At 45.8% G+C, this 22450-nt stretch overlaps 1 protein-coding gene across 1 annotated transcript in view; it reads left to right on the top strand.

The window, feature by feature from the left end:
- Positions 1-22322, top strand: part of Dchs2 (dachsous cadherin-related 2) — a 262455-nt gene extending 240133 nt beyond the window's left edge. The window contains exons 15-20 of the mRNA XM_023723670.1: positions 1217-1428; positions 5284-5435; positions 12509-12639; positions 14374-14660; positions 15656-15788; positions 19169-22322. Of these exons, the coding sequence (XP_023579438.1) occupies positions 1217-1428; positions 5284-5435; positions 12509-12639; positions 14374-14660; positions 15656-15788; positions 19169-21843 (3590 nt within the window). The 3' untranslated portion in view covers positions 21844-22322. The remainder of the gene's footprint in view (positions 1-1216; positions 1429-5283; positions 5436-12508; positions 12640-14373; positions 14661-15655; positions 15789-19168) is intronic.
- Positions 22323-22450: the final 128 nt, after the last annotated feature.

Below are 22450 nucleotides of genomic sequence, written 5' to 3'. Positions count from 1 at the left end.
GTTTGTACTAATATCGTTTAGACAAGATATCATGTCTGCATCTTGTCCTATGAATAACTACTACAAAGACAACAATATACAATGTATTAATTATTGTAACTGCTAACTACTAACCTATTTTGAAGCTGTTTCATTGCTATTTTATCTTTTTTCTCATTAAAATGAATTAAAAAAAATTTTTAAAGCAGATGCAGGGGGCCACAGTTCGATGCTCAGCACCACATGCTTTGCCAGCCTCAGCCTCAGGGCAGGGCTGAGCTGGCAAAATAAATACATAAATAAAAATTAAAAAAAGAAATTATGTGAAAAGAATTTCTAAACCTGGAGTAAAATCTTGAATACAGCATCACCCACCAAAGTCCATTTTCTGGTTCTGTTTTAATATGAGGGTGTAAGGGTGGGACTTAGTCCCTCTCTGGGTCACACTCCAGAGTAGCTCTTGGGGGTCTGGAGGAGGCTGAGACAGGAAACAGCCCCCACCTTGGGTCTCTTGTGAGCAGAGCAGCAATCGGAACGGGATGCTTTTGCCCAGAACTGCAGGTGGTCTGTGAGAGGGAAGCAGAGGCAGGGAGCGGACCACTCTGGAGTGTGGCCCAGAGAGGGCCTAAGTCCCACCCTTACACCCTCATATTAAAACACAGAACCAGAAAATGGACTTTGGCGGGTGATGCTGTATTCAAAATTTTACTCCAGGTTTAGAAATTCCTTTCACATAATTTCTTTTTTTAATTTTTTAAATTTTTATTTATGTATTTATTTTGCCAGCTCAGCCCTGCCGTGAGGGTGGGGCTGGTAAGGCATGTGGTGCTGGGGATCAATCCGTGGTCCCCTGCATCTCCTTTTTTAAATCTTTCATTCATTTTAATGAGAAAAAAGATAAAATAGCAAAGAACCACAACCACAGAGGACACGGAGCAGTGCAGAAAGGCCACCTGGCTGCCACACAGTGGGCCAGCTGTGGAGGAAAGGCCCGGTTTAAAAGAGACTTCACCAATTTCAGCCATGCCATGCATTCTTCCCCTGTACCTGTTTGAACTCTGCAAATATATGTGAGGCTCCTAGCTCTGTTCACAAGGACATGGGGCAGCGGGGAGAGGGGCTTTTGACACACAGCTGAGCACGTGAGCACACGAGTCAATGGCAATATGAGACATTTTTAAAATAACTACACCATCATTTTCAGTTTTTTCTTTTTTCTCCTTGGCCATAAAATTAGGACAACTGACTGTGAAAGAACCCAAATTCCTTGATTTTGAAGTCAGGAATGAAGTACACCTCATCCTTTTGGCTGAAAGCGGTGAGCATAGAGCCTACAGCAAAGTGGCAGTCTTGATACAGGATGTGAATGACAACGCTCCGTGCTTTGAGCGAAGTGTTTACCAAGCACCAGTGTCGGAAGGCCAGCGCTCCAGTGCCAGCGTCACACAGGTAACCGAAATGTGTGTCCTTGGTACGTGGGCTCGGGGTCATTATACAGCAATGTGTACCAAATATGGAAGGCCTGTAACCCACACATGAATTTTAACTGTCTTCTGGGTGTGTGCAGTATTTGATGGATTCAATAAAACTCTCGACTGAATGACAGCTGAAATTTCTGCATGCACGCTTCCTCTTTCTTCGGTGTTCTTCCTGGCCACTGCTATCCATCTCTAGGGACTCTGAAAGTTACCACGGGGACATGGCAGAGACACAAAAATAACTGGACTTGCAAATGCATACAGTTTGGTGGGAAGCCGGAAATGCCTGCTTTAGTTTGCATTGAATGTTACGGAGCAAGATATAATTATGTATAATGAGCTTGCAGTTAGTGTCAAGATAGAAAAGTGGTGACAGACCCAACCTTAGCCATTGCTCCACAGGAAAGATAGTGACCATACCAGGTCTTAGAGGGTGAACAGTTATGCACGCAGATCTGCAAATCTGTTCAGCAGGCAGTGTTGTTCCAGCTCTGACCCCTTCCCATGGTTGATAGTTTACCTGCCTCAAAACTGGCATCCACATTTCTTTTTCCTTCATCACTGAACTGTCTTTGTCATCATGAAGTTAGACGTCAGAAGACCCGCACCTCCTTGCCAACATGCAGAGGGAGTCAGCATAAAACCACCTTCCTGGCCAAGCCTGCACGGAGCAGGACATTTATTCCCTTCAGCCTGATGTGACCAGCAGCTCGTGCATATATTTAAAGCACGGGCCTTCTCTCTGGCATAGGGCGGGTCAGGAAATTTCCTGAGATGACAGTCCACTTTCTGGACAAGCTGCCCATAGTTCTTTAGTGCCTGGGTCCCTTCGCCTGAACTATATATACCAAGACACCTTCTTTCTCCTTGAAGGCCAGTTCCTGGTGCATACGTCTTCTCTGTGGATGGAAACCAGTAGACTCAGAAATCGTGGGGATTCATCTCTGTCCCACACCTACATCCAACCCCACATATCTTCTTGGCTACTACTACAGATTTATTTTCTCTTATAGCAGATTATTTTACATAATTGCTGCAGCTGCCAGACTGTTATTTCTTTCCTCTTGTTTCAGCCAAGACTTGGATGTTTAAGAAGGTTAAAAAAAAAAAATCATTCATTTTCCCAATCTTTATCGCTGTGAAAGTGACTATCCTCACCCTCATGAGGGTGGCAGACGCCCCTGTTCCATTGGTACCAGAGGCTCCCTGCTCCATGGCCAGAAGTAATGCACTTCTCTGCTCTGTGTCCTGGCATGGGTAGGATCAGGGTGCCCGGGACAGTGTAAATGTTTGTGGAGACTTGCTCCACGCCAGATGTGCCGAGGGGACCCAGCCTGACCAGCTGGATGGAGCCTCTGGTTGTGGCGCCCCTCTGGAAGGCACAGTCAGAGGCATGTGCTGTGAACTTTGTTCTTTTCATTTTTAGATCATTTAGTGTCTGAGAAGCTAGCATTGCGATTTTTGCCCTGTTCAGATGAATAGAAGCAGAAGGCTCTGAGGGTTACTCCTCCTGAAGAGACTCCTTCCTACTTTTGCCCCTGCAGTGTCCACCTGCCAACCCTTTGGTTTCAGTGGGGCCTACTTCTTCTGAGGACCTGGCCCTCCTCTGCAGGAGGCAGACTGAGCAGAATGGTCACAGTACTGATGCAGCCCCCACCTGCTCTTGCAGCGGTGGCGGGAATGGCCCAGCCTCAGACCCACAGGCGATCTCCCTCTGGCATTCTTAGCAGGCTACTCGTAGTAGGTACTGATGGTGCTCCTGCTGGAGCGCAGGCACCAGTGCGCGGCTCCACTTAGCTGTCTCCTCCCCTTTCTCTTCTCTCCCCTGCCCCCTCCACCTACCTCTTGGTCCCATTTTCACAAATGGTCCCTTTTTCTTCTCATCCATCTTTCACTGTGCTCTTCAGTTTATTTAGGAGTTTGAATCTTGCAGGAAGCGATATCAAGACCCAGACAAAGTAGAGCTCACCACCCAACCATGAGGGCCCAGGCCGCTGGGTCTCGGATCCCCACCGCTGCTTAGTGCTCGGGCACCATCCCCGTGGCACACCTCTGCACAGGTGAAGTCAGCCACCAAGGACATGTGTTCTCAGGCAACCAGGAATGCTCAGACGTGCCACCCTGGGAAGCAAACAGCTCCGAGGGGCACAGTGGGTATTCTCTGCCTCACCTGGGGACCAGCGTCTCTTCCTGGTGATCCCCACAGGCACCGTGCATGGCTGCCTTCTGCCGCAAAGGCTGGCATGCGCGCCCTCCTGATGGGATCCCCGGCGCTCTGCACGGCTCCCAGAGAGCTCTGGCCTCAGGGTGAGGATGAGTCAGTGGGTAAAGATGAGAAGCACAGCCTACCAGGTCATCAGCATAGCAGCCAGGAGAGATGAAAAGGGCGTGAGCGAAGCCTGAGGGTCAACGAGAATATAAGAAACTAAAGTTTTAACAGATCTGAAACATATCCTTAATGAGCCCTTAATCCACTTGCATGATTGGCTCAGTGATTGGAATTTATCTGTGTGGACGGTGCTCCGAAACTTTTGTTCTGTCCCCAACAATATTTTGATGACAAGTAAATAGTCATGATCTAAATTTGTTAGCACCAATTGTAGCACCTTTGTTTCATTTTCTTAAAGATCCCTTTATATTGAAACTAATGCAATATAAAAACCTACGTGTGGCCTATCTTAAAGGTGACACTTTATTTTACTTTTTAAAATAATTTTATTGAGAAAAAATAGCAATGAGACAGTTTCAAAACCGATTAGTAGGACAGTTTCAATAGTTAATACACTGCATATTGTTGTCTTTGTAGTGGTTATTCATAGTACGAGATGCAGACATGATATCCTATCCACAAACACTATTAGCACAAATCTTTCTATTTATTGAATTAAGAAAAAGTAGCTGTATATCTATCCTAACTATTTTGAATATACAGATACAAAATGGTCCTTCATTTGTATCCCCTTTTTTGTTTAGTTTTGTCAGAGATGGGTATTCTATTGTCATTTAAATATTGTAGGTGGGTGAATTCAGCAAAATATTCCACTATAGCCCAGTAGTCCATAATAGTAGTGGGTCGTCCACAGGACTGGCAATGTCAGAAGTTGTTGACTTGAGCCCTTTACAGCTCAGCATATTAATATGGCTTCACTTTTCATACCTTGCTTCTACACTTTTCTGCTGGATGCTTAAGACCAAGATAAATCAAAACTTAAATAACAAGAAATGTAACTTTTGTATCTGAAAAGATCAGTCAAATCCCCTCAGGATTTACCCTGAAACCTTGTACCACAGTTTGTAGATCTTTTATCAGTGTCATCCATGTGGATGTTAAAGGTGACACTTTAAACAGGAAAAAAGGATAAAAGAAAAAGGTGTGCACTGAAGGTTTCCTGCATTTGTCACCTTTTCTGATGTAATCCTGAATCCACAGCAATACTAGAAATTTTATATTTGAGAAAATTAGATATTTTCCCAGTAAGGTTTCCTACTGCATAAAATTATTGCACAGCAACATGTGAAGCCATTTGGAAACCCCTTGAGTGAGTATGCAGAAAGCATCCCCTCCTGTCACTCACTTCATTATAAAGTTAAATGTGCGTTCCGGCTGCTGGCTGGTATCCCTTCCTTTTTTCCCCCATAATTTTAGAAAATGAAGTATAAGAAGTAAAGCCATGCTGTTATGTTGAGCTATATTGGTATCCCTTTCATTACTGGTCTAAGCTGCACCAAATGACTTGCAACTTTTTTCACGATGCATTTCTGAAGAATAGGCTTAGCCCATGGTGCACATTAAATCTTTTCTAACAGAGGAGTTGGCTTCTCCTAGGTGACCGCCACCGACCTGGACAGCGGGTTGAGCGGCCTTGTGGAGTATTCCATTGTCTCTGGCAACCACGGAGAGGCCTTCCGGATCGACTCGCGGAGCGGCGTGATAACCACCGCGGAGCTCCTGGACCGCGAGGGCACTGCCTCCTACAGGTGTGTGCAGGCCGCCGTCTGCCTGAGCTCCACTCTGCTAACTTTGTTGCTTAGGGCTTGAGTTCGTGCTGTGCAAGCTGAGCTGTAAAAGTGATTCCCCTTTGATCCAGCACGCGGTCAGTGTGTCCTTGTTGACACATTGAAATTGTCTTAGAGATTATTCGGCATTTGAAAACAGCGATTAGACCACTTCAAAGATTTTATAACTGTGTGATGCTGTTAGGGACCTAGTAGGAGGCACTCAGGAGACCCGTTTCTGATGCGCCTCTCCAGCTGCAGCGCCCTGCAAACATCTGCTGTTACTGTTTTTAAAGGCAGTAAGATTGCATGGCATTTCTCCTCTTAATTCTGTGCTCTTATTTTGTGTCTGGATGCACGACCTTGTTCCCAGGGTCATTTTTGCAGTATTATGTTCCAGGAGAAATGGTCTTGTCAAAGCATGCTTTCAACACGTAAAATTTTTACCTGGAGTCTAAGGTGGTAGGTAGCCTTACACAGAACTACTCAATGAAGGAGAGCATATGGTGTCATATTTCTAAGTTTTTAAAAAGTCAGTGCTACAGAAGTCTAGACTGATATGCACAGAGATAGTTTTATGGCATCCCATGGGACTCCGACTTCCTACCTGACTTACTTAACATAGCATGATGCCCTTCCATTTCCGTGATGCTGGGGGAGGATTTTAACTTCCTGCCTCTCTAAGGCTCTCACTTATAGGGAAAAACATTGAAGAAGATATTAATTATCTTTTCCAAAATACACAGATTAATGAGCAGCAGGATTGGAATTAGAGGCCCAGTATATTCATCCACTATGGAAAGGGAATGAAAGTCATTCTAAGCAAGAGGCATAAAGAAGGCATGGTTGTGCTCAAGTCTGGGGTGAGTTTGGAAGTAGCAAGCCACAGAGCACACCTGACATGCGCATGAGCGTAGGTGACCAGAGGCTGGCCAGGGTTAGCAATCTGAAGGACTCCATGTGCCGTGGAGTGGAATCTGTGCTTTGTTCTTCAGCTAGGCAAAACTATGAGCTGCTGAGTGAATTTCAGGTATGTGCGTTGAAATGATATTTGGTACTGGTGCATCACAGAGCAAAAAGCTGGAGTAAGGCAGACAAGGCCAGCCAGAAAGCATCTGAAAGAGGCCTGTTACCCAAATGATTGGGAGGATGAGATGTCTGCTAGCTTTGCATCGCCCTGATACCTGAACTACATCAATTTGGAGAAAGCACTACTGTAACTCTCATAACCAGTTGGTCTGTTGCTTTGGGGCATGTAGTAAGGAAAAGTGCTGGAAAGTGAAAGGGGGGTGTTCCTCAGTATCCTGGGCAGACTCACCATCTTTCTCCTTTTTCTCTATTTAGTACAGTCTACAGGGTCTACAGGATCTACAGGGTCTCACTACTTAGATCAGACTCATAGGGATTCTCCTGTTTTCACCTCCCAAGCACTGCAACTACAGGTGTGTGCAACCATACCCAGTCTCATTCGCCATCTTAGTGTGCCCCGTGGGCGTGGCCAGGGCAGCACTCCTGGGATCGAACCCCAGCCACTGTGCTCTGCCTAAGCAGGTGCTTTAGTCCACTGAGCTATCTGGCCTGCCCATAACTTTCTTCTACCAGTGGTACACTCCTAGTAGTGCCAGGGGCTGGGGACACGTGGCCCTTTGAGGCATATTCCAGATAGCAAGGTCATGCTTCCAAGCTGGTTTAATTATGGAAGCTAGAGCAACCTCGTGGCAATTCAAGTGTATTTAACGAAGAAGGAGCTAAAAAGTGGTTTGAAAATTTCTACGTGGAATAGAAACAAGGAGGTGTTTTGGTTACTTTTCTCTCATTGCTGGGACAAAATATCTGGCACCCAAAATTAAGGAACGAAAGGTTTATTTAGCTCACAGTTTGTGGCAGTTTCAATCGATAATCAACTGGCTCCGAGGCAGAGTGGCCCATGGCAGAGGGCAGCAGTTTATGATGGCGGAAAACAGCAAAAGCAGCAAGAGCCAAAGCAGAGGACAACAAGCCCTTTCCCTCTTACGGAGCAAGCACAGCAGGTGTAGCAATCACTCCATCTCCGTCTGGGTTTCCTGCTCTTGTGCAGAATGACTATGTTTACAAAGTAGGGACCCTGCCCCCTGCTGAGCAGTTTGGTTAAGCCTTTAAACTGCTCAAGTTGTCAAAATATACAACCATTACAATCCATCCTTTGTCAACTTATCAGCCAGACACATTTCCTTAAACCAGATTCCATATAAAAAGGCGTGTTTGTTCTTAACATTTCACAACTTGAACACTGTAACACAGGCTTAACAATCCTCAAGATCCAGTATTAAGTCTATCAACATTGTATTGCTACATTAGAACCATAACATTCAATACCCCTCACCCCTAAAAGACTCGCACATCCCGTTATGCCAAAGGTATTTAGTCCATCTCTAATCCTTGCCAAATTCCTGTTACTGCATTGCAAAAAAGTCCAAGTCCCAAGTTTCAAACTCTTAGTTGCTGAAATGAGAAGAGTTAGATGCTTCCAACATCTCAGTGCACAAAATAAGCATTTTCATTCCAAAGCTACAAACAAGGGAACCCAAAGGAAGGGGACCAGAGCCGGTCCATACATCCTGCAGTTCTGCATGCACCTGCCAACGTAATCTGTGACTTGGGAACTCCACAGTTATGCCACTTCTGGTGGTTGTAGCTCCCAGGACTTCTCTCTTAGGCTGTTTTTGCTCTCTCTTTGCAGCTTTCATTAGATGATCCATGTTCCTGGATTCTCCAAACTTCTGGGGTCTCCACTGCACCTTTGGTTTCATACTCACAGCCTGACATATGGCCCGCCCAGGGGCACACTGCCTGGCCTCCCAGGCCCTCTGAAATCTAGGTGGAAGTCTTCTTAACCTCAGAACCCCTGAATGCACCCAGAACTAGTGCCTCAAGGATCCTACCAAGGTCCGCTGCCAGCTGGAGCAGTAGCCAGACTCCCCCCACCATGTGGCAGTAGAGGCTGAGTCCCTGAATTGCTGAGCACTCTGAATCTAATCCTGAGGAGCAAATTCTCTGTGTCACTGCCATTCTGGAACCTGGTGCGGCTGCTGCCACCATTCCAGAACATGGTACTCTGTGGCTTTCTTCTCAAAGCAAAGTCTTTGACCTCTGCAGTTTTGAGGCTGCAAGGGGTGGAGACCTGCTGCTTCCAGTGATGTCCTCGGGCCACCTTTGCATTTCTCCTGTTCCCCCTCAGCAATCAAGTGCTCCTCAGCAACATCTTTGCAATCCACAGATTTACTAGAGCTTCTTATCTAGCCAAATTCACATTTTAAAGCATCCTAGTGGGCTCCTTGGTCTTGATTCTCAACATAGATCTGGCTAAAAGTCCCGACAACAGCCATGCTACCACCTCAACACTTGACTGCCTTGAAATTTCTTCTGCCAGATTAATTAGTCCACCACTCTTAATCTTAGTCTCAAGCAAAGCCTCAGCATGAGCAAAATGCAGACAAACTTTGTGCCAAGCCAAAACACACATAGTCTGGGGGCCAACAACTAGTGCAGTTATTCTTCCCAGAAGAAACCTCCTTAGCCTGGGCTTTACAGGCAGGTCTTCTGGTCCGTAGAGCTCTGACAAGAATGTCCCACACAGAACAGCCTATGACATTCTAGTGCTACTCTTTCAGGGGGCATCTCTGAACCTTTCCAAACTCTTCCCATAAGCCATTTCCAAAAGCTCTAGAACCATGTGGTCGGGTGTAGTCACAGCAATAACCTGAGTTCTCTGATTCTAAATTTTGTCTTGGTTACTTTTAGTAGAGACTCTTTTTTTGTATTTAGTACAGGTCTACAGGGTCCCACTACACAGATCAGACTTGTAGTGTTCCTCCTGTTTTCAGCCTCCTAAGTGGTAGGATTACCGGCGTGTGCCACCACGCACACTTTCAGTCACCATCTCAGCATGCTCCGGGGCTGGGGCCAGCATGGCACAAAAGGGATCAAACCCTGGCCACTGCGCCTGCCTAAGCAAGCACGTTAGTCCTCTGAGCTACCTGGCCGGCCTTTGTCTTGGTGACTTTTGTCTCTTTGCTGGGACAAAATACCCAACAGTCCAAATTAAGGAAGGAAAGGTTTATTCAGCTCATACTTTATGGAGATTTTGGTCCATAATAGGCTGGCTACAAGGCAGAGTGGCAAATGGCAGAAGGCAGCAGTTGATGGTAGCAGAAAGCAAAAACATCAAGAGCAAAAAGGAGAGGACAAGCCCCTTTTCCTCCCTTATAAGCAGGCTAACTCCCTCCAGAGCAGGTATAATGTTCACGTGATCTCCATCGCAGTGCCCTCCTCTTGCTTAGGATGAGGATGTTTACAAGGCAAGGCCTCTGCTTCCCTGTGGAGTAACATAGTTAAACTTCTAAATTTCTCAAGTTGTCACAATGTGTCAACTATTCCAGCATTCTTAGAATTTAATTCTAAGCAACTTGATTTAAGGGAGCCAGTGCAAGAGGAAAAATGAAGCTTTCCCCTTGGGCCATGGAAGTAATGATCTGGACTTGAGAAAGAAGCTTAAGTGAAGTGTCAGGGCTGACTCTTCAGTCCAGCTAGGGAAAAGGCGTCCAATGGAACCCAAAGGACAGCTTCCTGGCTGGGAATTGGGCAGGGGTGACGGTGGTGAACTGTTTCATCAGAAACAGATAAAGAAACAGGAAGTCAAGAACAGATTCAGGGAACAGAGAAAGAACCCCAAAAAGATGGTGTTGTGAAGACCAAAGGAAAACCTGAGCTATGTGACAGAACAAGGCCTCAGAGTGTTTGTGTTGCAGTCTTTAGAAATATTCCTCATTTTAAGGAGCTTGCAAGAACTAAGCTTGTCCCTTACTGGTTCTCTTTGTTGTTGTGTTTGTTTATTTTTTTATAGTATGGGGATTGAACCTACAGCCTTTGCACTGAGCCACGTCCTTAACCCTTTCCCTATTTTTTTTTTAATTTAGAGACATCTCACTAAGTCTGCCTCCTGCCTCAGCCTCCCCAGTAGCAGGACAGATTTGCACCACCGCACCTCATAGACATTGTTTACTACCAAGATAACTCCCCCAATTATATTTGTAGGTTACTTAATATGAACCTGTTAACACTTAAATTAACAAATTGATTTCCATTTAAGTATATTCTGTATAGTAAGTAGGCAAATACATTGTCCTGTAAGAAGTTTGTATTGCACATACGTAAGTTTCAGGGCATCCAACAACAGATACCTCATTGTTATTACCTGTATTGCCTTAGAGAGTTACTGTAAACTTCAAAGAATTTTATTTAGACCTAAATAAATTTTTGCCTCATTTGGCTAGTGTCTCAGCAGTGGCCAAATGCTGTGGTCACTCACAGCATTTCATTCCTCATCTGCTGTGGTCCGTAGAATGCAAGTAGTTTCTAACCTTGTGTTCTTCTGTCAATAAACAAGGCCAAAGGGTTAACATCATGAGCAAGGCCAAATCTTAGCCCAGCAGCTGACATGCTCTAAGTACTGATGCCAGGATAACTTCTTCTGAAGGCTTCTCAGGGAAAACCACTGTAATCTGATTTTTTTTTTCATTTGAGACAAAGCTAAGTGGGCATTTCAGGGTTTATAATTTTTATGCCCACAATTTTGGAATAGATTTTTACATGAGACCCACTGAGCCGATGGAGAGAACTCAGATTTTAGTGACAAGAATAACTAAGACAAGTGCCAGAGAACATCGTGATGGAAGACCCTTCTTTTTTTATCAGTGCTGTGTTAAAGGGAAGGCGTGTCCTCCAGCAGTACTGGATGGGATTCATTAGGGTACGCCTCCAGGAGGAGCTTGATTTGTGCCTGTGTAGGCAACAAAGGAGGTTGCTCTGAGATGAAGATTAAAGATTTTGATCTGTTAAATATGTGTTCTGATTTACAATTTTTTGTCATCAAAGTAATACACAGTTTTTTTCCTAAAAAGTCAGATAGTGGAATAGAGTCATGAGGGGTGAGGGTGCAAGTCACCATGCTGCCTTGCCCCTGCCAGCACTAAAGCGCTCCAGAAGCAGAGGCATTCCACTGGCTTCCTGCATTGTACCAGTGCCACTGTGTCTTAATTTGTGGTCATAAACATTGTCTTTCACTTCTGTATTGGCCAGCTCTCTGTTGCTCTGAAGACATACCTGAGAAAATCGAGTTACAGAAAAAGAAGGTTTATTTTGGCTCATGGATTCAGAGGTTTCCACTTACAACCAGTGGGCTCCATTGTTTTGGGGCCTGTAGTGAGGCAGAAGGTGGTAGGGACTGCACAGAGGGGCAGACCCATTCACTCGTGGCGGCAGAGAAGTGGAGGAGAGACAGGAACAGGGCTGGGGTCCCAGCACCCACGTCCAGGCCTTGAGCTCAGTGGCTGGACTTCCAGCCACCAGGTCCTAGCTCCTGGTGCTCCAGTGGCTGCCGAAAGCATCACAGGCTGAGGACCAAACCTCCTTCAAAGCATGAGATTCTGGGAGCCACTGAGGGTCCAGACTACAAAAATTTCTTTTTCAATAATTTTTTAGGGTTAGGTTTAAAGAATAGAAGGAAGTAAATGAAAGAAAGAAAAGAAAGAAAGAAAGAGAAAGAAAGAAAGAAAGAAAGAAAGAAAGAAAGAAAGAAAGAAAGAAAGAAAGAAAGAAAGAGAAAGAAAGTTGTTGGCACAGCTAGATGGAAACACATGGCGGCATCCTTGGGAGGCATGACAGGGCACCTCCAAACTGTAGGGGCCAGCATTTGCTTGGTTTTAGGTTTTTCTTAATAAAATAATGTTGAGGTCAGATTCTTACCGTCTGTCTCCCGTAAGTGGACAATTTGTTCTGACAGTAATGTTTCTTGACCTCTGGCAATTTTCTGAATTTGGGTCTTCAAACACGTCAAAAATAAATAAATTTCAAGCTACCATTTTTGTGAAATAAACTTTAAACGATGCCATTTAGAGAAAGCTAGGGGAGAAAGAGAAGTAGTCAGCTCATTTTAAAAGCTTCAAATAAATATTTGATACATTGCTTTTCTAATTCCTGGATGGTGCGTAACATTCTTTAATTCTTTCCCAAACTAGCCTGATTGTGCAAGCGGCAGATCAAGGAGTACCTAGGCTTTCTGCTACAGCTACTATCCAGATACAGGTGACCGACGTAAATGACAACGCTCCAGTTTTTCTTCCTGCTGAAGCAGTAGAAATTGCAGAAAGTAAGTGTGACCTTTGGGAATCATAGTTTTGGTGAACACACATGGTATTTATCCTCTGTCGCTCTTTTCAGTCAGTTATTGAATTAAATCTGAGCACTTGTGCTCAAGAGCTCTATAAGCTACTTACTTTCCCCTGTGGGAGCTCGTAGTTAAACAGCAAGGGTTAAGGCAGTCAGATGTGGAAGTGGGGCTTTGCATCCAGACCAGGAGAAGCCCGCCCCTCTCCTGACGAGCACCCCTCTGCAGTTCTGAAGCACTGAATCTGCGCTGCTGCGAGGAATGTGCCCTGTCGACCACCCTAACCCCGCAGACCTCCCGGGAGAAGAGGCGGCCTTTGCAGGCTCCCAGCTTTGCCGGGTGCTGTGTACCCTGGAGCCAGCACACGAAGCAAACCCGCGTTAATGTCACAGAGTTACCCTGGCTCCCTGGAGTAGCCTGAGCTCCAGCGTCTGCCCTGCATTCCTCATAGGGTTGTACTACAAAGGCTTCACGTCGGGACAGATTTATCTTCCTTATCTGGATCTGTGCATTACATGACGCTTCTCTCACCTGAGAGCCCAGAATTGTTCCTGACCATTGCTTCGGGCTGAGGCCCCAGCCCAGATTCCAGAGAAGCTGAACAGAGCCGCCAGCCCCCACGTATCTCTGCTTTCACTTCGGATACCAAAGTCATTCTTCAAATCTTCCTAACATTTTATTAGGTTCACTTTCCGAACAAATTATAACAAAAGGATACATTGCAAAATCGATTTGCCTAGGGTTTCACTCTAACTCTCTTGGTATATTTTCCCTTTTTTGTTTAGAAAGTACTATTGTTGAACACAGGCGTTGGTGTTAGGTTGCCGTAATGTGTGTGTAGTAGAAACACAACATCGGGACAAAGTTCATAAATCAGAACATACTGAGCGGACTAATGTGTGGCTGATGTACATGAGAAATACACAAGCTTGACAACTGTGGGGCCATTTGTACAGAGTGGACCCACTCACAGAGCTTCGGCACATTCTCTGCACCCGCACCACACGCGTCTGCTCACCAACACAGTCCTACATGGACAGCCGAGGCCGGAGACACTGCGGCGTGAGGCAGCGGGCACGCCACCTGCACTGTGACTTCTCGGTTGAATAACATTAGAGGTTTTCTCCCATGGCTAGCACTGTGGATGCTCTGTCTTTCCGAAGTCCTGGTTATTCTGAGAAGCAAATTTGTGAGAAAGCAGCACTCCTAAAACAAATAATTTACCAAAAAAAGAGAAAAATGCAAAGAAATAAGTAGCTGATTTGAACACCCATATTCAAATATTTTTTTATTTAGATATAGCTTGCTTTGGAAAATTTTGGGTTCTGTCGTAATGTTTCACGTAACGTCCTTCTTTCTTCTCACTTCCCCTCTGAGTACTGTGCGTGACTCTGATACGGAATTATGAGGTACAGGAAAGAGCTGCAGACTGTTTCTTGAACCTGCAGTTGTGTTGTAAGCATGTGATGAAAAAAAGTAATACAAAAATCTAATTTACCCTAAATTTCCTTAATTCCCTGCTCCATGGTGAATTCTCACTTTTATTGGGTTTATAAATTCTTCAGAGTTTTTGTTTAGTTTATAATGAGCTTTGTATGAGAAAACATGCCAAGACTGGGCAAAGTACGTTGGGCTTAAAATGAAAATACTTGGAGGGAACTATTAAAGAAATGTCTTTCAAAGGCTGGATTTTAATGGAGGCTGACATTGTTTCAGATTCTTTGCCTGGTATGGTGGTGTCTCGGGTATTGGTTCGTGACGTGGACTTGGATCCAGCTCTTATCTTCAGTTTTGCGAAAGGGGGTAATCCGGGAACCAAGTTTGCTATGGATCCGATCACTGGAATGGTGATCTTGGCAAAAGCGCTAGATTTTGAAGAGGTTACCAGATACGAGCTGCTCGTCCAGATTTCTGACTCAGTGCACCACACAGAGGGATCTCTCATTGTCCGGGTGTCGGATGTCAACGATAACCCACCCGTGTTTGCTGAAGATTTCTATCAGGTAAAGAGCTTAAGCAGCTGCTGGAGCCACAGCCCCACCTAGAAAGAACAGCAAGTGGCAAAAGCCTTGCACCCCTGACCCTCTGCTTTGGCCGGAGAGTGTTCCCAGTGTTCAGCGCCTAAGTGAATGGTGCAGGGTTAGACTTAACATTAAGGGCTCCTAAGGATGGAGGGAAGCGAAGTCTCCTTCAGTGCAGTTTGTCAAGCATGTTGGTGAGCCTTTTAAAGATGCTCCTGGAGTTGCTGTCCCGTCATTTATTCCAGCTGGGACCTGCCTAGTATTTGCGAGGCTACAGAGCAGAGAAGGGAGTTGGGCTTATCTGAAGGTAATTTGGAAAAATTCTTTCTTTCCAAGGTGTGTTTTTACAATACAGTGATCACTAACATTTTACAGAAAGAAATTATGAGCAAATCTGCGAAGTGGAAATTTTGATTCTTAGGGCCTAGTATGGGTTTATGAAGGTAGGAGAATGATGACATTCAACTACAGAGCTGGAGATGCACTCCAGACTGGCAGGGAGCAAGTGCGAGACTGAAAGGTCAGCGCAGGAGGAAAAGCTATCCTACATGCGCCTGCAAAGGCTTGCGTGCAATACAAAATGTACGGTGGACAGCCTCATGCGAGCGACAAGCTGCCTGTCTCCAGTCAGGCAGAAATAATTTAAAAGGAACGTTTTTCATGGTAAAAACAAATAGAATAAAACTGAAAACATTTTCATTTTGTTTTGTTTCTGAATCAGAGAACCATGAATGTAAGTTTTTGAGACCCAGCTCCATGCCTTGCACATGCCAGGCAAGCATGTCACCACCGCCGGCACCCCCAAGCCCAGTGTGAGGGGGGCAACTATGTTCATTAATGTGTCTGACAAAGTCAGGTTGTATGTATGGTATGATCTGCAGAGAAAACATCCACAAAGTGGCCTCACGTTCTGGGCCTCTCTGTGGCAGTCTCTCTCGCCTATAAGCATGACGTCCTCTTTTCTCCTTTTCTCTCAGGTCACTGTTCCTGAATCAGTACCCCTGGGGTACTCAGTGTTAACCGTATCAGCCACAGACCTAGAAGGCAGTGAGAACATTTCTTACAGAATCTTTTCCTCCTCACAGGGATTCTCCATTGATCCCAAGAATGGTGAGTTACTTATAATGCCTTTCATGCTTATAGGTTGGAGTTACAGGGTGAAAACATGAAATAATACCTTCCAAAGAGGTTGAAAGCGGCCCACCAGCTCCGCCCCTTGGACTTGTGAGCATCACTGTCTCATTTGCCTTCACGTCACACACAGCAGTAATAAATGCCAGCATTACTTCCCTGCTCTGACATCTCAGTGCTAGGAAGCAGAAGGTACTGCTAGTAAATATTTGGAAATTTACAGGCCCCCACATGGGAAGCTCATGAGTCCAGCTGAGCCCAGCTTTCCCTTGCTGGGAAATTTTCCAAGGCATCAACAAGAGTCAGAATGTGAGCAGGATTAATTCTGGATTGAAGGGCTGGTGAGATAGCTCAGCAGACTAGGCATCTACTTTGGCAGACATAGGGACCAGGGTTCAATCTCCAGTCCCACATGCCGTGCTGGGTGTGGTGGTGCAAGCCTGTAATCCCAGTTCCGGGGAAGCTGAAAACAGGAGGATCACTATGAGTCCTATGAGTCCGTGCTGCATAGTGAGATCCTATAACAAATATATAAAACAAAAATAAATAAATAAATAAATAAAAATTCTGGACTAAAGACTTCACATTATCAGGGTTGCAAAGCTTTTCATAAAAAGTACAAATATAAAAGTATTCAATAATAACACTGTATATTCAATAAAGACAAGAATATTAAAAACAGAAAATGAAGGCTGGTGAGATAGCTCAGCAGACTAAGCACTTGCTTAGGTAAGTGTGGGAGCCAGGGTTCGATCCCTGGGACAGCATGCCCTGCCAGCCCTGCCTCTGGGTGTGCTGAGCCAGTGATGGAGTCTGGGCGTGGTGATGCACGCCTGTAGTCCCAGCACTAGGGAAGCTGAGAACAGGAGGATCACTACGAGTCCAAACTGTGTAGTGGGACCCTGCACATGAAAAAACAATAAACAGAAAATGATGCAAGTATCCATTTCTACTAAACATAAAACATGGTGTTCTGCTTTATTTGATGTCTTGAAGGATTTTTGCATTTTTATCAGTGAACAAAACATTAGTGTTTGTGAAATATTTTCAGGCCTGTGCTTCCACACTAGAATAATTAAACACAGTACAGAGAAAGCACAATATGGAATGGACATTAAGAGCTAATGTTTTGCAGATGGAAATGCAACCAACGGGTGAAGGGCGTGGGCAGAGGAGAGAACAGTCAGAGGAGTGAAGTCGGGTGTTCTGTGCGTCTTCCCAGTCCCCATGATGAATATGATCGTGATGTACTGCAAATGTGTGTTAACAAAAATTTTAAAAATAAGGGCCAACTAAATAGCTCAGAGGATTAAAGTCCCTGCATAGACAGATGTAAGGACCGGGGTTCAATCCCCAATATCCCATGCCAGCCCCACCACCAGGGCGCCTTTACATGTCGATTGAGACTGGGCATGGTGGCACGTGCCTATAATCCCAGTGCTTCGAAGGCTGAAAACAGGATGATCACTATGAATCTGATTTGAGTAGTGAGACCCTGTAAACCCTGTACTAAATACAAGAAAAATTAATTAATTAAAAATAATAATAAGAAGAGAAAAACAGCTAATACTGATAAAAATGAATAAACAACAAGACAATATCCCACTGCTTGGCAAATACAAGGTCATGAGTTCAATTTCTGGTATCAAAAAACAGAGACAATGTCCTTGCAGCTCAGAGTCTACCAAAGAACAGGATCTGGGATGCATCTCGCTGTGTTGCCCTTCTGTACCCACCATCGGTGCGCTCCCACAAGACAGAGCCATACAACGGCCACCAGCAGTGCATCAGTCGGCTTGCTGTTGCTGGGAGAAAGTGCCAGACACCCACGACTTAGGGCTCCTGGCTTCCGGGGTTGCGGTGCATCGCTGTGGACTCCCAAGCAGAAGCAGCATGGAGAGGGACACGGAGGAGCACAGCTCCATGGTGGTCAGGAACAAGCCCCGCAGAGCAGTACCAGACAGCAAGGGGCCGGGGTGACCAGACAGAGTCCCCAGCATCGCACCTCCACATCTCACCCCGAGATGTACTCTGCTAGGTGTCTCTCGGGTCAGGGAAGTTCAAACTCAAGATCATTCATCACAGCAAGAAGCATGTGAGAAAATCATTTGGCCTGAAAACATCAGAGTGAGGCCCGGAGGGTGCTGTAAGAGCACTGGGATATGTGTGAAGGTGCTACAGAGCCTGGGGGACAACAGTTAGCAGGTGACACTCAGTACGTCAGGAACTTGGCCTCTCTCTTCCCCATTCCCTCCCCTCTCCTTCATCCTCATCCTCTCCTCAGATAATGTCAGACTCACAACTATTCAACTGTTACTCTGGCCACAAGAAATCAGTGTACAAGATTTCTCTCCAAAAACTCAATTCTCAGAAACTTTTTTTTTTTTTTTTTTTTGGTGCTGGAGATCAAACTCAGGACTTTGACCTTGCCAGGCAGATGCTTATGGTTCTGAGCTATCTTCCTGTCCCTCAGAAACGTTTTTGATTGATACATGTCACCCACAAGATGTGGATCTGGGGGCTGGGGCGAGAGTTCGGTAGAATAAGCACTTGCCTAGCAAGAGCCAGGACCTGAGTTCAATCACCAGTTCCGCAAAAAATAAAAATTTTTAAAAAGATGTAGATCTGAATGGTTTTAAAACATTGAAAGTCACCATGTTAATTTATTACATAGTATGGCTGTAATTGAAACATGGCATTTGAATTTCGGCACTGTTTAGTATTCTTTCTCAGTGACCATATTTAAAACACATTTGTCTTAGTAAAATGTTATATGCTATTTATAATAATTACCGATATATTTAATACAATGAGATATATTAATGATATTTTATCAGTTAGAGAAACATTCACTTGATGAATTAACCACAAACTTTGGGAAAGACACCTCTATACTTAGGAAAAAGTTGTAACACTACAATATTACTTTTACTCCTTTCACTTTACTAGAGTGACTGTGAACCACTATTTCCAGAATAAATATCTTTCTGCCAGAATATTTCCACACATGCATTTATGGATCCCTGAATAGGATACACGCTTTTCAACCAACAATATAATTTCTTTTTCAAAATAGCACAACTTACTATGCAAAAAGCAAAATTTAGAAAAAATTTGTGGCACAGTTAACCACAGACAATACACATACTTCACAGAGTAAATGTTATGAATGTTATTTGCTAATCTTACGTGTTTTGTACATAAAAATTTTAAATTTCTACTTAGGGCTATCGTTGGTTGTAACTAACACATCTAATGAGGAACTAAATGGATTTCAGTGGCTGATGAGCACTTGCCATCTGCCTAGATCGTGAACACTTTGATTCCACAGCAGTGATAAGCTCCGTCCTGTTTTTCAGGCACAATATTTACTACCAGTCCCGCCCTCCCTCTGGGTAACACACCAACTGTCCGCATTCTTGTTGAAGCCAGTGATGGCGGAGTTCCTGAGCTGAGGGCTCTTGCATTAGTGGAGATACAAGTGCAAGACGCGAATGACTGCGCCCCTGAGTTCACTGCGGGGCACTACAATCTCACCTTGAGTGAAGACACTCTGGTTGGAAGCACACTTCTCACACTTTCGACCTTCGACTGTGACAGGACCCTTGAAAACACGCGTGTTGAGTATTTCATCATCGCCGGTAATCCTCAGAACAACTTCCAAGTGGAAACTAGCCCCACTGACGCAGCCTCCCCGCACGGGCAGCTGGGTCATCTTGTGCTACTTCACAGCCTGGACAGAGAAGCAAGCGCCAGCCATGAGCTTGTCATTCTGGCGTCCGACCACGGCTCCCCGCCTCTGAGCTCCACGACTGTCATAGCCCTACAAGTGCTCGATGTCAATGACAACCCACCCAGATTCAGCAGCCTGGAGTACAGAGTCCATGTCAAAGAAAGCACCCCTCCAGGCAGCGCTGTCGCTGTGGTCTCAGCAAGTGACTGTGATGCGGGCTCCCACGCAGAAATCTTTTACCGAGTTATCTCTGGAAATGAGATGGAACATTTTTACTTAGAAGAAAAAACTGGAGACCTTTATTTGATTAAACCCCTAGATTATGAAGAAATGACAAAATTCACTTTAACCATCCAAGCTTCAGATAAAGATAAGAAACATTTTTCTTTTGCAGTTGTGTTCATCAGCGTCTTAGATGACAATGACCACAAGCCTCAGTTTCTGTTGTCCAGCCTGAATTGTACAGCGCCTGAAAATCTGCCTGCCCTCTCCAGCATCTGCTCTGTAAGTGCTGTGGATCTTGATTCCGGTCCTTATGGAGAACTGGCCTACACTATTTCATCCCCCTGTTTTGTCCCTGATGGGGGGTCTCCCCATCAGGACCTCTTTAGCATTGACCCTTTGACAGGGGACATTCACGTGAAGCAAACGCTTGACTACGAAAGAGCAGACAAGTACTGCCTCCTAGTGCAGGCCAAAGACAGGGGCGGCTCCACCGCCTCCTTACCTGTGTGGGTGGACGTCGAGGGCACGGATGAATTCGAGCCCATTTTCACTCAGAATCAATATTTTTTCAACCTCTCAGAGAAGATTCAAGAAAGACAGCTCCTTGGCAGAGTGGAAGCTGCTGATGCAGACACTGGCACTGATGGGGTCATTTTTTACTCCCTGGCAACAGCTTCTCCTATCTTTTCAGTAAACAGAACTAATGGGAATATATACTGGATCGGAGCCTCACCCTTACTGAAAGATCAGGTAGGCGAAGACAACGCCTTTGAAATGAAAGTCATTGCTCGGAGCCCCAAGCCGGGCTCCAGATCCGCATCATGCACTGTGTTTGTGAACCTGTCTCTGTCCTCGGGAGGGAAAGGTGCAGAGTGGTTGGCCTCCAGCGTGCCCCTCAGCCTCACTGCCTCCTTCGCAGTGTTTCTGTTACTCGTCTGCATCCTGACTGCACTGATTTTAAAGCTGAAAGCCAAAGCCACACCACACAATTATGAAAAGAAGAAAACATCCTCCTCCTTGCATCTCAGTTTGAAGCAGACAGAGGAGGCTGACACGCACAAAGCCCTGCAGGAAAAGGGTGACGGCAGGGACGTGGCAGTGCCCAGCGCCACACCCGAGTGGCTGAGCTTCATAAGCATCCTGGAGAAGGATCGGCTCAACCAGTGCCAGCACTCCAACTCCAGCGGCCCCTGTTCTGAGGAAGTGGAGACTGCGGAGGACAGGGAGATCCAGAGGATAAACGAGCATCCTTACACAAAGGACTTGGACTCAGCTCTGAGCGACCGCGGCTCCCGGGTGCCCGACTCCGGCATCCCCAGGGACTCAGACCAGCTCTCCTGCCTGTCTGGAGAAAGCGCTGAAGGGGCAGAAGGCAGCCGCCCAGTGGGGGGAGCAGATGGGGAGGGTGGCTCGCACGCCATCTATGTTCAAAAGGACCTGCCATCCCAGACCCTGCAGAGGAAAGGGGCGAAGGAGGAAGTCCTGGCTAACACCCAGAAACAGCCTGGCTTTGTTTCGGGAGACCAGGAAACAAGCCGCATCGCCTTTTCACCCGAGTTTTCCTCTGGCCACAATGTGAGAGGCAGCTCTGCCTGGGGTTGCCTCCTGAGCTGGGAGCCTAAGTTCCAGCCTCTTGCCTCGGTATTTAGTGATATTGCAAAACTAAAGGATGAGTTGGAGGTCGCGAGGCAGAAGCCTGGCATTTCAAAAGAGAGGGAGTCTCAGGTTTTTCCGCCGCCTTTGATCACTGCAGTAGCCCAGCCTGGGATTAAAGCAGTTCCACCGAGAATGCCGAGAGTGGCGGCCGAGGCCCCAGCCCCAGCCCCAGCCCCAGCCCCAGCCCCAGCCCCAGCCCCAGCCCCAGGGCAGCTACTTCAGAAGTACCCCCAACCCCCTCTTCTCCACCACGAAGGTTCTCTGGCAGAAGCCCTAACGCCCAGCTTACCCCTAGCCCTCTCCCTGCTGACTCTGCGGGCTCCAGCCAGGGCACCACAGATGCCACACAGAGAACCATTAGGAACTTGCCTAAGTGACTCACACTGTGAAGTGAAAGTGGAAGATGAGGCTGAAATATGAAGTGATTGTGATGCCAGCTACCTTGTCACCAAGTGTCACGAAAGGCTGAACAAAACATCCCCCACCCCAGGTTCATTCTTATTTAAAAGCCAGGGTTTTGCCAACCTCCTGTTTGAGTTTCTCACATTTCTTCCAGCCTTAGTGAGCAGTTATGTCTTGTTTGAACCTTTATGTTTTGCTCTCAGCACTCACATTTGTACATGTCAATCAATGTCTATTCTGTCTGGTTTTCTATATGATTAGGTTTCCGAAGGAGTCCGTGATGCCAAAAGGTTTATGTGAAAGGAATGAAAGGCAAGGGCAACGCACTCTGGCCCCAGTACTGCTGATCACCCCACTGCCTCTAAGTGAACAAACAAAAATGAGGGTCAGATGGGGAAAGCGTTTAGGAGAGAAAGTGAACAACAAGGAAATATGGACAGGTAAATCTTTGTTTTAAGACAAAGTAACAGGCCGGAGGTGGTGGTGCACACCTGTAATCTCAGTTCTTGGGAGGCTGAGGCAAGAGGACTGTCACAAGTTCGAGGCCAGCCTGAGCTACATAGTAAACTGAAGCCCAGCCTAAACTACACAGTGAGACCCTGTCTCAAAAAAAAAAAAAAAAAAA

This window comes from Octodon degus, unplaced genomic scaffold, assembly GCF_000260255.1.
Source record: "Octodon degus isolate 3935 unplaced genomic scaffold, OctDeg1.0 scaffold00101, whole genome shotgun sequence".
Taxonomy (NCBI): domain Eukaryota; kingdom Metazoa; phylum Chordata; class Mammalia; order Rodentia; family Octodontidae; genus Octodon; species Octodon degus.
Note: the sequence above shows the minus strand (reverse complement) of the source record. Positions and strands in the feature narration are given on the sequence as shown.